The following is a 14,296-nucleotide window of genomic DNA, read 5'->3' as shown; positions in this document are numbered from 1 at the left end:
CAAGTATGTACCGTACGGGTCATTTGCTGCTTGACTAAGATCTCTATAGATGGCTATTCTTACGCTAGGGTCACAGCAACTCGACTACAAGAAGGATTCAACAGTTGTAAAGTTAACGGCAAAAAAAAACTAAATATGCACTAAGACTGATAAGAATTTCTGCCTCTAACTTGACATGGTCAATTGGTAGCAGTGCAGAAGGAAGGAGGAGGAAGAGTGATGCAGACAAAAGAAAAGTGTGATCTTTGGATGTTTCATCTGAGTTCTTTACAAGATCCTGACATCACGACCACTAGCATACCACATACTAATCTGGCCACTCATGTCCAGGAAAGATGAGCTCAAACCAGGGTTATAGGGGAAAATGATCAATAGAATTACCCAGGGAAAGGGAAGGCTTTTTTACAAGAGAGGACTTGGCTTGTTTGGGCTTGTGAAGGATGTTTGATGAGGGACAATTAAGTATGGCTCCAAATAAACTTAGGCTGGAATTTCTAAGAATACATCCAGCTATGGAGATACTGAAACAGTTTGCCAATAAAGGAGTTGCTGGAGGCATGACATCTTGAAGATGGTTTCAAGATGAAATACGGTAATTATTTTTTTAAGTGTTTATCTGAGACTCTTCCTGGAACGGAACATGTCCTGATCTTGCAGAAAGTCCTTTCTACTTTCCTTCCCTGCGATTCTTTCATGGAACAGTTATATTTCTTTATCTAAACATCTGTCTCATAAGATATGTATTCACCCCTACAAAGATAGCAACAATTGTTTGCTTGAGGTAAGGAAGAAACTTCTCAGAATGCTTATGTCACCGTGCGCTCCCCCCTTACCCTCAACCTGACCTTTATCTCCCATAACCCTGCCCAAGCAACAACCACCTGTGGTGGTTATAATGGGCGCATCTGGTCGTGATGGCTCAAAGTGGATTCCGGGGAGACAGATAACAATACAATAACTAAAGGTTAACTCGATCAATGCGCCCACCAGTACTGATATTGTGGTTGATGCCCAAATACAACTACAAGTCAAACATCTTTCCTCTATAGTGAACAGGCCAAGAGCCCTTTGAGCTCTCCTGCAAGGCAGTGGGCTGCACATCACGATGTCCCCTTGGGTAGGGATGTCTCTCAAGGTTACTCCTTGAGGTTGAGAGATTCCTTGCTGCAACAGATACTCAGTAAGTGACTAATAGTTTGATAAACTTTGATGCTTCACTAAGATGATATCTTGGATTGACTGTGCACATATAATCTTTTAGCCATAAACCGGTGACCACATCTGGGATTAGGATTGGATCCAGCCACACCTAGACTCCTCTCTGAGATGGACTTTAGAAAGCAAGGGGGTCCTCTTTGAACATCGTGACTCATCAGGAGGGTTTCCCTGACAGTTTTGTACCGAGTGTACCCTGCCATCGATCTTGTTAAACCACTGTTGCATTGACTATCAAATTCTGTTAAATTGCTGCTTTATACCAACAAATATATTGCTGCTTTTCTCTCGTGAGTGAAGTGCATCACTCCATTTGTGACAGCTTATCCTGTAACTATTCATCTTCAGCATTTCTCACATCACCTGGGACAGCACATAGGAAGAGTTAAAGGAAAAGAATAGACAGACCATTAGTTTGACTGAGCCCAGGGCTCAACAGCCCTATTTCTACAGGGAAATCAATCCTCTGTCCAGTTATTTTAACTTTTATAACTGTTCTTTCATGTGAAACTAAGCAAAAGGGTGATACAGGAGGACTTTCCCCTCTTGCAGTACTATTTAGAGACAAATCTCCAACCACCCCAGTACTTAATATTGGACAGACTTCTCATTGGAAATATAAATTCCTTGAGCTATGTAAAATTACAGAATTACAGAAAATGGGTAGAACTGTAATAAAAACCAACTTCTTACCTTCTTGATGATATTCTGTACAGCTAAGCACTGACATTCTGACTGGACTACGTTATTACTCCCTCATTTTTCTGGAAGATAGCCTACAATAAACTTCTAACAGTAGATGATTGTTATACAGGCTGAATATTTTCTGAGATCTTTCCACTTTTAAATGTGTGAGCAAATCTCCCTCCACCTTCTGCATGGAACTTTCAAACTCATGTTTCAGCCTGTTTTCTCACTATCTTTTAGTGAATCATAATCGTTTCCAAAGAGAGAAAATCATGCATCCAGCAGCAGGTGCAAACCAAGTCTAAAGATTTCTGTTTGTTTCTTAGAAGCTATAATTCCATAGTAGCATTTCCAATCACATACCCGAAGAGTATCAGCAGGAGAACAGTGGCTGCCAAGTTCTTTCGGAAAGTGAAGGCTGATAGCTGGAAGGCGCTAATAACACCAACACACAGGGTGACTGGAACCATGTAAAACAGCTAAAAACAGAAGAAAAAAGGCACTTAGCAGGTTAGCATCACTAACTGGTTTTGCTTAATTAGATAGAAGGGCTCCACAAATTACCTTTTCCATATTTGCAATATAATTACACTATAAATTAGGAAGAATTAGGCAGCAGAGCTCTGAGATTTCATAGTCCACACTTGCTGTGAAACTGCCCCTCTTACACTTATGCATGAAAGAGGCAGACAAAAAATCTGACTACAGAATATTCCCCTTAATTCCATTTCTATTGACCTTTCTAATACATCCATTTAACAACGTAACTCTTCCAGATAATGAGTCTGTATGGGACTATTGTTCCAAAACATCAAATTATACTACGAATACAGAGTCTTGGATTCAGAAATAGCAGTTTCACTGGTTGGTGCTTCAGTAATAGGAGAATAGTGAGGATACAATTCTAAAAGACTTTAATGAAGGACCATGAGTGCTGATGAAGCAAGTGACAACTTTTAATGGGAACAGACATAATGTTTACAAGAGTTACAGCCATTAGGCAACAGGGAACTCAGTTTCTCTGTCTTGACATAATGGTAGCCAAATACTTAAGGGGGGGTGTGTGTGTGATTGGTACAGGGGATTCATATCCAAGTATTCAAGACAGATGGGTTCTGCTTGCAAATAGCAATGGCAAGATGTGAAAATCTGTGCTCAGTTCCTCTCAGTGTCTGCCTGCTCTATGCATTGAGGCTGAGCTCGTTAGGGCAGTGACTGCCTACGTTTCTACTTATATAATATTTAACCTTATCCTAATATAACAGATTCTGAGATGCAACTGCAACAGAGGCAAGAAATCAGGGTCTAGCTAAATATTCAGTGTAGGAGAACAATATCCTTACTGCTAAAATTGGACTTTCATACTGAAGTACAATGCAAGCCTGTTCAAAATTAAGCCTGAGGGCATCACTTCTTTCCAAGACATTTTTTAAGGTAAGAGCAATGGAGTGAAATGTAGATGGATGTAATGTTCTCATCTTGATCACAGTGTACCTTATGCAGTGCCATATACAAATATCATACCAGACCACTCCACAGATTTAGGTTTCAGTTATCCTGGAGCTGTTTAAAAAAATATGGCAGAGAAGTCACAAAGCATCTGAGTCCCAATATGTTTCGACAAACCTGGGACCTTTTTCTAGAAATAAATAAATAACTTTAAACATTAAATTCTATTGGAGATCTTGTTTGAAAGCATGGTGCGTTAGGCATGCACAAATAAAATAACCTTAATTTTCCCCTCTAGTGACAGAAGCTTAACCTGAACAAAATCTATTTGTCATGAAATCTTCTTACTACTTACACATTTTCCATTTGTTGAACATAGCAAAGAATACCATTCACATGTATAAATACGGTAAGAACAACCTCTTATGACAGCAATTTCATAAATCAAATACTTTTGCAGATCTAGTAAAGATTATGCTACCAATAATACAGGACACAGCCTGCAGTACTTAAAATATGTAGAGGGATTTCAAATTTGACAGTTCATATATTCATGTGTTCAGTGTCCCTAAATGATCTGCAGCACAATTAGCATTTAAAGAAGTGTCTGTTCTTTCCCAGATCACAATTGATCATGCAGTACTGTGCTGAATTTGTGAGAACATTTTGAAAGGAAGAGATTGGCAGAAAATAATGAGGAGTTGACTTTGCTGCACAAGGAGAAACTGAATGACGAAGGACTGAGTTTTTAACCAAGCCCTCTTATCTGACATGGCAGAAAAAGGAACACGAAGATTGACTGGCCAAGTAAATAACGTTTGAAGAAATGTGCTCTGACTTCAAGCTTGCTCAAGTGTGAAAATCCTTATTTCAAGCATGGATGGGTGAAGCTCTAATGTTTCAGATTTAGAGCAGTCTGAATGAGAATAGAGCATTCCAAAAATCTCTGTTCCTGACCACGATAGTTGGTGTTTGTGTCGCCTATGCTAGATTCCAGCCCTTCCTTCCATGACCCAGTGTGTTAAGCAAGGTGCAGGAAGTTTATGTCCCTTCTCTGGGGCCAGGAATCTTTTTAATTTTGAATAATCCAGGTGACTTCAATTGTGCAGTATTGCCTCTGAAACCAATCTCCCAAACCAAAACACCACCTTTGACAAGCGAACGATCAACACACAGCACCCTGGTTCTTTCAAAACAGTAATTCTATGCCTTTCCTACAAGTCGATGACCAAATCTCAAATTCCTGCCAAACACTCAACTAATACCTCATTACAAGTGAGTTATGAAAAAGCTTTTCAGCAAGGGACGTATATGTATGCCTTACATATATATACATACACTCACAGCCCCCACACATACACGCACAGAGATACATATGTAGTGAAGCAATTTTTAATTTTAGTTCTTAAAGGGTCACCTTTGAAAAAGATATTTAAAGATAATTTGTGGAATTCATGCTTGAATGGAATCCAAAAGAGCTCCATTACACAGCCAGTGAAAAATCAGTGACTGCAGACTAGCAGTGACTTGAGAAAGTCAATTCTATTTCACCACCTTTGCTTATTGCCCTCAGCAGAAATCAACTTCTCAGACTTGAAGAAGAAATTCCTTTTTATTTAAATATGTTGGCCTAAATCTGATCTGCCAAAGTCAGGTCTTGGTGGCATTCCTGTCTTTACATTTGATTAAAAGAGTAAGATTTAGGGAAAAAATAATAACTTTTGTGGTATTTCCAAAAGAAGAGAAGATATTCAAATTTGTTGATGAACTGCATGCAGGCTATACTATTTGTAATGCTAACAATGGTAGAAATTACTTTGTATAGGAAAAATAAACTTTCAGGACAGACACTTCACCTATTTCTGATCTAGGTCATTCCACGTATGTGAATTCATAAATAATATTTTCTACTGTCTGTCTTGCCAGAAATAAAAGGTACCCACTATGAATATCTCGATATTACCCACCAACAAACAACATAACTCGTCTTTAAAGTAACTTACGAGTATCTTCAGGCTTCTCCAATAATCTGAAAGATTTTGCCAGACCTTCTATGAACTGCTATGTGGAAGATTCTCTCTGTCTAGGCTGATTAGCCAGCTTCCTTTTAGTTGTAAAATCGTGTAGGTACCTAGAGCTAGCATATGCTTTACCTTACAATTCAACACGATCCTTGCCTTAAAGAATTTTATCTGACAGTATTAAAGTAGGAATGGCGTCCCAATGCTTGTTAACATCACAGGCAAGAGCTGTTGCTCTGCACAATTCAAATCTTATCCATGTGTTTTGTGACTATATCTCCTGTTCCTCGTTTATGACAAACTAGTTAAAAATTTACGCCTGAGCACATGCTGCCCCACATGATACGTACCATATCACAGCAGAAGTTAGCAAGCCAGTAAGTTTTGTAACCCAGGCCTGTGATGTGCTGCAAGCGTTTTGTGCCAGATACTCTGTCTTTCACTATGGCACTTCCAACGGATGCAGTAAGGATAGAGAAACCCAGCATGATACACAATGCTACCCCACACTGACGGACATTCTCCATTCTAGGGCAGAAAGCAAAATGGCATAATGAAAATACAATGGGGAAAACACATCACCAACCGCAAACATTTTCAAGGCCAACTTCTTACCAAAACAGCACTAGACATGAGAACCTTCATCCTGTTTGCAAACACCATGTTTGTACACTGTCAACATCTAACTAGAGAACAGGAGCAAGATGATGTGTTGTTACAAAACTATACGCAAGTTACAGAACACAGCGTGTGTTTAAAGTCTGAATAGTAAAGTGAAGCTTTTGCAAATGTTTCCCCCTCTAGAGAGGAGTAAAATTTAAAAACTTGTCAATCATTTAAAGCAGTTTACCTGTTTCAACACGTCATGACCTGTTCACAAACACTCTGCAAAGTGCAGTCAGAGTAAATTCAGTATTTTTCTCTACAAAATAATGCAACCATATCTGAGATCAGCAGTAGACTTGACATATAAACACCAGACTAGAGAAAATGCTTCACTCAGTGGAACTGAATTGCATCTATCAAGTCATATAATCTATTTCATGCAAAATATGTGCTTATTGAATTAATAGTTTCAATTGTCTGCTCATTGCAGCTATTACATATTTCAAGAGTTTTCTCACATTTTGTCCTCATCCAGCAAGGCTCCTCCATATGGTTGGCTGTAAAGTGTGATCCCTGTGAAATGAAATATAAATTATGAAATAGTAAATGCTACATCAGGACTTCAAGTTCTAGAGTACACTATTGACCCCTTACTACACAAGACAAACGAAAGCAATAGATACTTAATAAGCAACAGAAAGAGGTCAAACAGAAAGATGCCAAACCAAATACTGTCTCCTGTCAAGTGATTTCCAGAGTCTGGATCCACCAACATCTAATGAATAAACGTAAGTAATAGCTGCTTTTCTGCATTCTGAATTGCAGAAATTGGTTCAACAATGTTGTATATTGCTACAGGATCTACCTCACAGAAGAAATCAAATACAAAACCTACAGTAGAATTTGTTCATATACCTAATCTTCAGGGGTAACGTAGGTCATTATTGAAATTTATATACTTTGTATTTTATCATTGCTAAAAACATTTTTAAATTGCTGACATTTTTCAGAGAGAAACTGTTTATCTAAATTCACAAAAAATAAATAGGTCCACCTCAGATTGAAAGTGTAGAACTTTAAATTAGAAAGATTTAGGGGACCATGAAAAATCCTGAGCAGGCAACGCATTCTTAGGCTTATTTTGGTTCTTGGGACAACCAGCCTGTAACAATCTAGCAAACTGAACTTTGGAATTGGAATGTAGCTTATGGAAAAAACTGTGGCTTTTTTCCTTTTTTTCTTTTCAAGCAAAAATAGAAAAACTGGGGGGCTACAAAAATTTCTCAGTGCAAAAGCTGCTGTCCCAAGTGGTCTTGATGCTGTTCCTGCCTTATTTCTGCATGTGTACCTGACAGGTGTGCCAGCTGTAACGTAATCCAACTGGAATTTCTTGCAGTGAGATCAAACCCGCACTATCTGATTAGAGCGTCTAATATAAATCTATGCTGTTTCCAATTTAAAAAATAAAAAAAATAAAAAACCCCATCCTAACAGCAATTATAATCTTCCCAGTATCTTTGGTAAAGAAAGAAATTGTTGGTAGCCTTAGATGCACTCTGCAGGGTGCCACTTAGTTGAACAGACTTTGTCATATGTTGTTAGAGTCCAGCTGTATAAAGGTAAAAATTGTCTTCGCTCCAGTAACAGGTGCAAGCTGACCAAGTATAACTATACATTTATTTTTGCCCCTTTAATTTTTCATTTCCCATTTTCAAGCCAAAGTAATCTAAACATTTCTAAGTCACTGTGGGGTAAAAAGCTGAACAACAGAGGATGATGATTAACCCGTACACAAAACTAGTACAAGGTAAAGACTTTTCAAATACAGTTAAAAGCTGTACACTGAAGCCCAACGGTAGTTAAAAAATCAAGAGATTCAAGCCAATAAAGTTTTGATTCATCACTAGCAGATACATGTGCTATTTGCAGAAGTCTTTCATGTCATTTGCCTGGAGGGACTGTTTAAAGTTTTCCTTTGTTTTTCTTTTACACCATTAATTTTTTAAACAATAGCTGATATTTGTTCTGAAGCAAAAACCAGCACATCAAAGAAAAGCACTTTTTCCCACTAGAACCAAATATTAGCTGAAATTCTGTTTATGTAAAGGAAAAGTAGCATGAGAGAAAAAAGCTTCATTCCCAGATTTTTTTTCTAAGCTTTTCCAATGGTTGAATAAAGGTGTGCATATTAGAAGAAAGAATGTCTTTACTTCATATACATACGGGATTCCTATTGAATTAGAAATTACTAACCAAAAATAGAATTAAACTAGATTTTTACTGTACAGACAAACTGAAACCAATCTGAACTTATTTTCAGATCTGGTTAGGAAAAAAGAAATACCTGATTTTCAGACTTAATCTAATTACAATAGAGGAAAGCTTTTGGAAAATGGGAATCCTGATAATTTCAGAAGCACTAAAACAAAAAGTTAACAGCATGAAATGTGCTTATTGTACTCACTAGTGCTCAGCTAAATTGGAAAAGAACAGGAATATGTCTTCCAGGCCTCCCAGTTTACGACCATGAGCTAAGTTCTGGTTATAGAGGATGTTTCCATGACTGTCAAGGTCTTGCTTTCATGATCAAAAATTTGAATGCTCAAACCGAGCTGTCCTCCCCCAAGCTTCAGATAACAGAAATCCTACAGTAAAATTTCTCCAGCTCAATGGTTAGCATTTTGAGACATTGCAAATCTTAAAACACTGCCCACGATCAGGAAATGCCAAGAATTGGAGACCTACAGGTCCTACTGATTCACATCCCTTTTCCCAGGATCGTGACACAGGTAAACCTGTCACGTGGACTGTGGTAGAGAATTATTACCCATAAAGTGTCCAGAACTGGGGCGGTTTATCAGAAATTCAGGAAGGTTCTCCACTATATTTCATTAATTAATCCAGGCTGATCTGAATCATGTCTCATTGCTCTACTGCTATCAACTATTTGCTGTATTCAGTGGAAGAACATGCACTAGCAAAAACAAAGCTATGAATTCATGTTTGTGCAATTTCCTGCACAAATGAATTCGTGCTCATAAACACACGTTTGACCACTTGTACGTTTTGAGAAACTAGGCAATGAATTTTATAGGAGATCATTTGCACTGCTGAAACTTTTCAAAAAGACCCCCAGGGAATTAATGAAACATGCAAAACATTACAAAGATAAAAATGGCATCAAATATTTTACAGGGAATAACTTCTGCTCAGGAATATTTAGTGTGTCTGGAAATAATCTCTCTCCTGAAATCACCATGGCCTGTCCCTACTGAGTGCACAGATCCCAAGAGGCAACTAACAAAACCTTCGCATTACTGCATTGCTACTAAAGAAAAGTCTACAGCAGTTGACTTGGGTTCCATACACCGAAATACACTGTAGTACAGAATAAACAGAGACTGTGAAAAAGAGATAATTGCTGGGGGGAATAAAAAAACCCACGAGATTAAATAGCATAATGCTCCTTGCAGTCTTGTATCAGAAAATACTGATCAAAAAGCAAACTGCGCTGAATTTATTTCTTTCAATGGAAGAGTCCCAAAAAGTAACTGCTTTTCTTAAAAGCAGTAACCATTTCTACAGTCAATTTCCGTTCAAACCGTGTAGATGAAACAAAGGATTGCATTTTTCAAAATTTACACACAGAGCTGAGATTAAGTATGGCCATGTTAAGCTAAATTCAGTTCTATGTTAGAATTTAAAATTCTAGCAATGTGTTAAATATAACACTTGCCTTTCATTCATTATTTTAAAATTTTCAATTCATCTGGAGCATGAGGGTCTTTGCATTTGCTACATTTTTTTAGTATAATGATTTCTTCGCTACCCCCATTGTCCAAACATAGATGATAAACTTATATAAAACCAACAAACTGGCTTGTAATTCACAGAGGAACAAAAAGTTCTCTTGAACCTAAGGAGAGATAAATTATAAACTCTCTTCCAATAGGAAAATAAGCCAACACATTTAATATATGCTATTTGCTAGTATATGTATTTTTTTTATAAAAAAGCCCTTCCGTGTACTTTTACAATGTATCCCTTCCTAAATTTCTCCTAGCAACCTAGACCATCTTTCTTTACATACATCTCTGCCCCAATAGAGCTATTAGCATGATGTAAAATGTAATTATTGATGCTTTCTTGCCTTTATATGCCTTCTTACTATGTAAAGCTGCTATAATGATGCTCATTAAGTTGAAAGCTAAACACCATCTTTGAGGACATAAAATAAAAACTATAAATGACAGATAAACCAAGAAGTTCTAAATGACAAAGCTTGCATTAAACAGATGCATGCGATGTTAATGCAAGGATATTTTTTTTTAATGATTGTATTTGCAAGCCTTGTGTGAACAGCCTTCAGGGCAAATTTTACCAAATCAGTATTCACAAGGAAAAAACAAGACAGGGAATATCAACAAATTTGATACGATTCAGCTCTAACTCTGTCTGCTCCTTTTCATAAATGTCTCAATGTAAAATTATTTCTTCCACATCTACAGATTGCCATTATATTCTCCTGACTTCGATGGGGCTTCAAGCAACCTGGTCTAGTGGAAGGTGTTCCTGCCCATAGCAGGACATTTGGGACTAAATGATCTTTAAGGTCCCTTCCAACTTAAACCATTCTATGATTCTATGACTTAATTGCAACCAGAATTTTCCCAATTGTCCTAAAACGTCCGTTGTCTATGTCCTTGGCACAGAGTCGGTCACATTGTTTTAACAGTGGTGATTTAGGCTGCTTTATGGGCGCAGGTGAAAAACTGTGATAGCCACCATTTCCAATGTTTCCAAAGCCCTGCATAAGCAATTCAGGAACAGAAAATACTGTGACCATGGAAATCCTTATACTATATCAAGGTTTTAGTGCCATATTCAGAGAGTAAGTGAACACCATGATGCCAAGACTTTCTTACACCTTCTAGCCTTCTCCAATAACAAAACGAAGAGCATGAGAAATGAGACAGACACACTATTTCCCCAATTCGAGTGGGGTGAAAGCATAAGAAGAAACATAAGAAAGAAACATGACTGTATACATGTTAATTGATATATATGTGCATGTATAGTTCTGGAAAAGAATGAAACCAGATGTCAATCCCAACAGAGCACAAGCAATAAGTTATTTTGGTAATATCTTTTCATAGCTGGTTTTCAGCTAAGAAACAACTTTTTTTTTTTTCCTCTCAGTTGTTTTGCCTACAGTTAACTAAACTTTTTGTGTGTTCTTTTCTCTTTCTTTCTTTTTTCTTTTTTTTTTTTTTTAACATAAAAGGCTCAGTTGCCATCTCTTGTATTGCTCAGTGAAAGACTTATCTTTACACAACTGAGAAATTAGGGCATTTTTACCAGTCCTGCAAGCTATATTAGTAAAGAAAAAAGAGGACGGCAGCAGTCAGAGCTTCACAGTTTAACTATAAATCGCATGAATAACCCAGTTGGGGGGGCAGGGTGGGGACACAGAGAGGGAGTATTCACATTGGAAATGCCACTAGGAGCTCCATGTTACATGCTTAATAGTAGCAGGGGCAAAAAACAATTAATTGTACCCTCTTCAGCTTCTCCATTATTTCCCTTTAGTATTATCCTTTGCTGGCTGAACAATCCCATTCTTTTCCTTACATTGTTCTTCACTCCACTAGTTTTAGACTCTAATATTTTAAAAAGGCATCCCTAACCTGATGAAATAAATTCTTTATAAAGTGTTATAAGCATTATGACATTCTCTAGAATAAAATACTATTCTTTTTCATTCTGGATAGGACAGTTCACAGGTAAAAGGAAAATGCATCCATATTACAGACGTTTGAAATCTTGGTTGTAGTAGGAAAACTCCTGCACTGTTGTCATTCAAGAGCTGCACAACTCAAGACACCTCTACCCATACCAACACCTTATTAACAGTCTGCAAACTGTCCCTTCAAGAGAAAGCACTCTACATCTTCTATTTCAAAGCTAAACCACCGGAACATCTGTAAGAAAAGAAAGCAACATGCAATTTGGCATAGTTTTGGAGACTTGGAATGTTTCCTCCCTGCAGGTTATAAAGAACACAAGGCACTGGTAGCCCAGTCCATTCTGCCTGGGTGCAAATTTCCACATAATCACACATTACAAAATCTGTGGTTTTGCAGTAAAAATGAGGACAGTGATACGAACCAAGCAGTATTTTTTCAATATAGGGTGGAGAGATCTAGAGGAAAAAATCTCAAGGGTCTTCAAGCTGGTATACCATAACCATAGGCTAATCAGAGCTGTCCTTAGGTATATTCCATGCTTCTGCACTGTATTTTGGGTGTGTCTGAGGCTGTCTCTTGGCACTCCTTTGTGAATTATCTCTTCTTTCTGTCACATAGTGTGCTGAATCTTGAGTACGTAGATCACTTTGGATCTGTGCTACCAATGCTAAATATCATAATTGTTACATACTTGAATAGAAGACCAATCTAGGTTCCTTTATTCCAGACATTTTATTCCAGTTTAGAACAAAATAGAATAAAATAAAATAGTATGTATAACAAAAATATATATGTGTGCTTTTTACAAGCCCTCATTTGTGAGCATTTAAAATTTATGACAATATTTCTGTATAAAATGAGACATTGATATTTACTGAAAATTCCAACGTATATTTTATGGAGAATTTCACAGGCAGCACCCTCATTAACGATTTATATCTTGCTTTTCCCCCACTAAACAGATATGCTTAAGAAGGTTCCTACTAAGTGCCATTTCACAGGTTCCTTTGAAAAGACATTTAAAGTTAAAATTTGCAAAGCAATCAGGAAACTATGCATTCACTTTCCACAAATGGGTCTCTTCATCCCTTTAGCTCTTTTGACGAACTGAATCTGAAATAAATGAGAATGCTATATGAACGCCTACAATGAGCCCTAGCATGAAAGATTTAAAAAAAAAAAAAAATAATCAATGACTTCTATTGAAGTCCTGAGATTGGGCAGCTGCATCACAGAATGCCTTTCTATATTCATACATTTCTGTTCTTTGAATAATGATGTAAGAACTTTTTTTGACCACTGTACTTTACAGACATCGTTATAGATGACTACCTCTCCTTTTTTCTTTATATAGCCTTACACTAAGATGTAGGTAACAGTCCTTCCCCTATATTCCAGCACAATAAACTCATTCTGACTCAACTGTATACAATTAGGTTTGAAAAATAATATAGTTTTAGTTGTTCAGAATTTCTATCTTAATTTTAAGCAAAAAATGTTACCTTTTAGTTTTTTATTCCTCTTCCCTTTTTCATTTGCTCACAGTTACATTATCTAATTGTAGAAATTCAGCATTTCAGAAGGAGGTTTAAAAATATAAAAACGTCATTCATGTAAGCTTTAAGACCAGCTAGAAATTAAGATAAATCAATAGATTTCAGTGTTGAAACACAGTATATAGTCTTGTGACTGCTAATTTGCAGGACTGCATACAACCATTTTAATAAGCATATAAATAGTTCTTCTCCATCAGAGCAGGATCCTTAAAGAAGAGATAGTTAAAAGTCAAAGTGAGCTGAGCTTAAGTGCCCCATATAGCATTGGAAAACTGTTGAGGTTTTTTTAAAAAACATAAAATATACACCTGTATTTGTCTCTATGCATATATACATGTACATGCATATACATATATGTGTACACACACACATACATACAGACAGATCAATAGACAGATAGATGACTTCTCTTTCTAGGATTTCTCTGACAGGTCGCTCTGCATTACGTCTCAAGAGCATGATCAATCCATCTTTATTGCACGTCTCTGATAGATATATACATAAACAAACTGCTTTCTAGTTCATAAACTCTACTTCTGCAGAGATTTAGCCAACGTATTCTGCCAGAAAATTATATAACGAGCCCATATGTGTATAGATGACCGTCTAAGTCTTCAAGTATTTATTAAGCACTGTTCTGCTTATTGTGTTTCTGTGTCATCCAACAACATAAAATATAACCTTTCCATAATCCTTGGGACAACTATAATTTTCTCCAACTGTAATCTGGATAGTATGTCCCCAATTCTCCATGACAGATAGAAAAGTAAGGGTACTTAAACATTTAAGCTCCAGAATGGGATAACTAATGCTACAGAAAACAAGCTAGCATCCGTATTATTCATGAAGTGCAGGAAAATTTGATTAAAAATTTATTTCTATTAAAAATTCTCATTAAAATGCCTGATTTCATTTCATTCAAACTTTCTGCAGAAATACATGACCTTTGATTCATTCTCATTCATTTCGAAAAATAAAACCTCAGCCATCTTGAAAGCAAGCAATTATTCTTTTT

General features: G+C 36.8%; 1 protein-coding gene across 1 annotated transcript in view; it reads right to left on the bottom strand.

Moving 5' to 3' along the window:
- The window catches only part of ABCA13 (ATP binding cassette subfamily A member 13), a gene marked incomplete at both ends in the record, with an annotated part of 191,390 nt that overhangs the window by 46,357 nt on the left and 130,737 nt on the right, over positions 1 to 14,296 (bottom strand). The window contains 3 exons of the mRNA XM_082499202.1: positions 2,266 to 2,381; positions 5,723 to 5,900; positions 6,497 to 6,551. Of these exons, the coding sequence (XP_082355328.1) occupies positions 2,266 to 2,381; positions 5,723 to 5,900; positions 6,497 to 6,551 (349 nt within the window). The remainder of the gene's footprint in view (positions 1 to 2,265; positions 2,382 to 5,722; positions 5,901 to 6,496; positions 6,552 to 14,296) is intronic.

The sequence above is a fragment of the Vanellus vanellus genome (genome assembly GCF_965231255.1).
Source record: "Vanellus vanellus genome assembly, chromosome: 2".
Classification (NCBI taxonomy): Eukaryota; Metazoa; Chordata; class Aves; order Charadriiformes; family Charadriidae; genus Vanellus; species Vanellus vanellus.
This window is presented reverse-complemented; position numbering and strand designations above follow the sequence as displayed.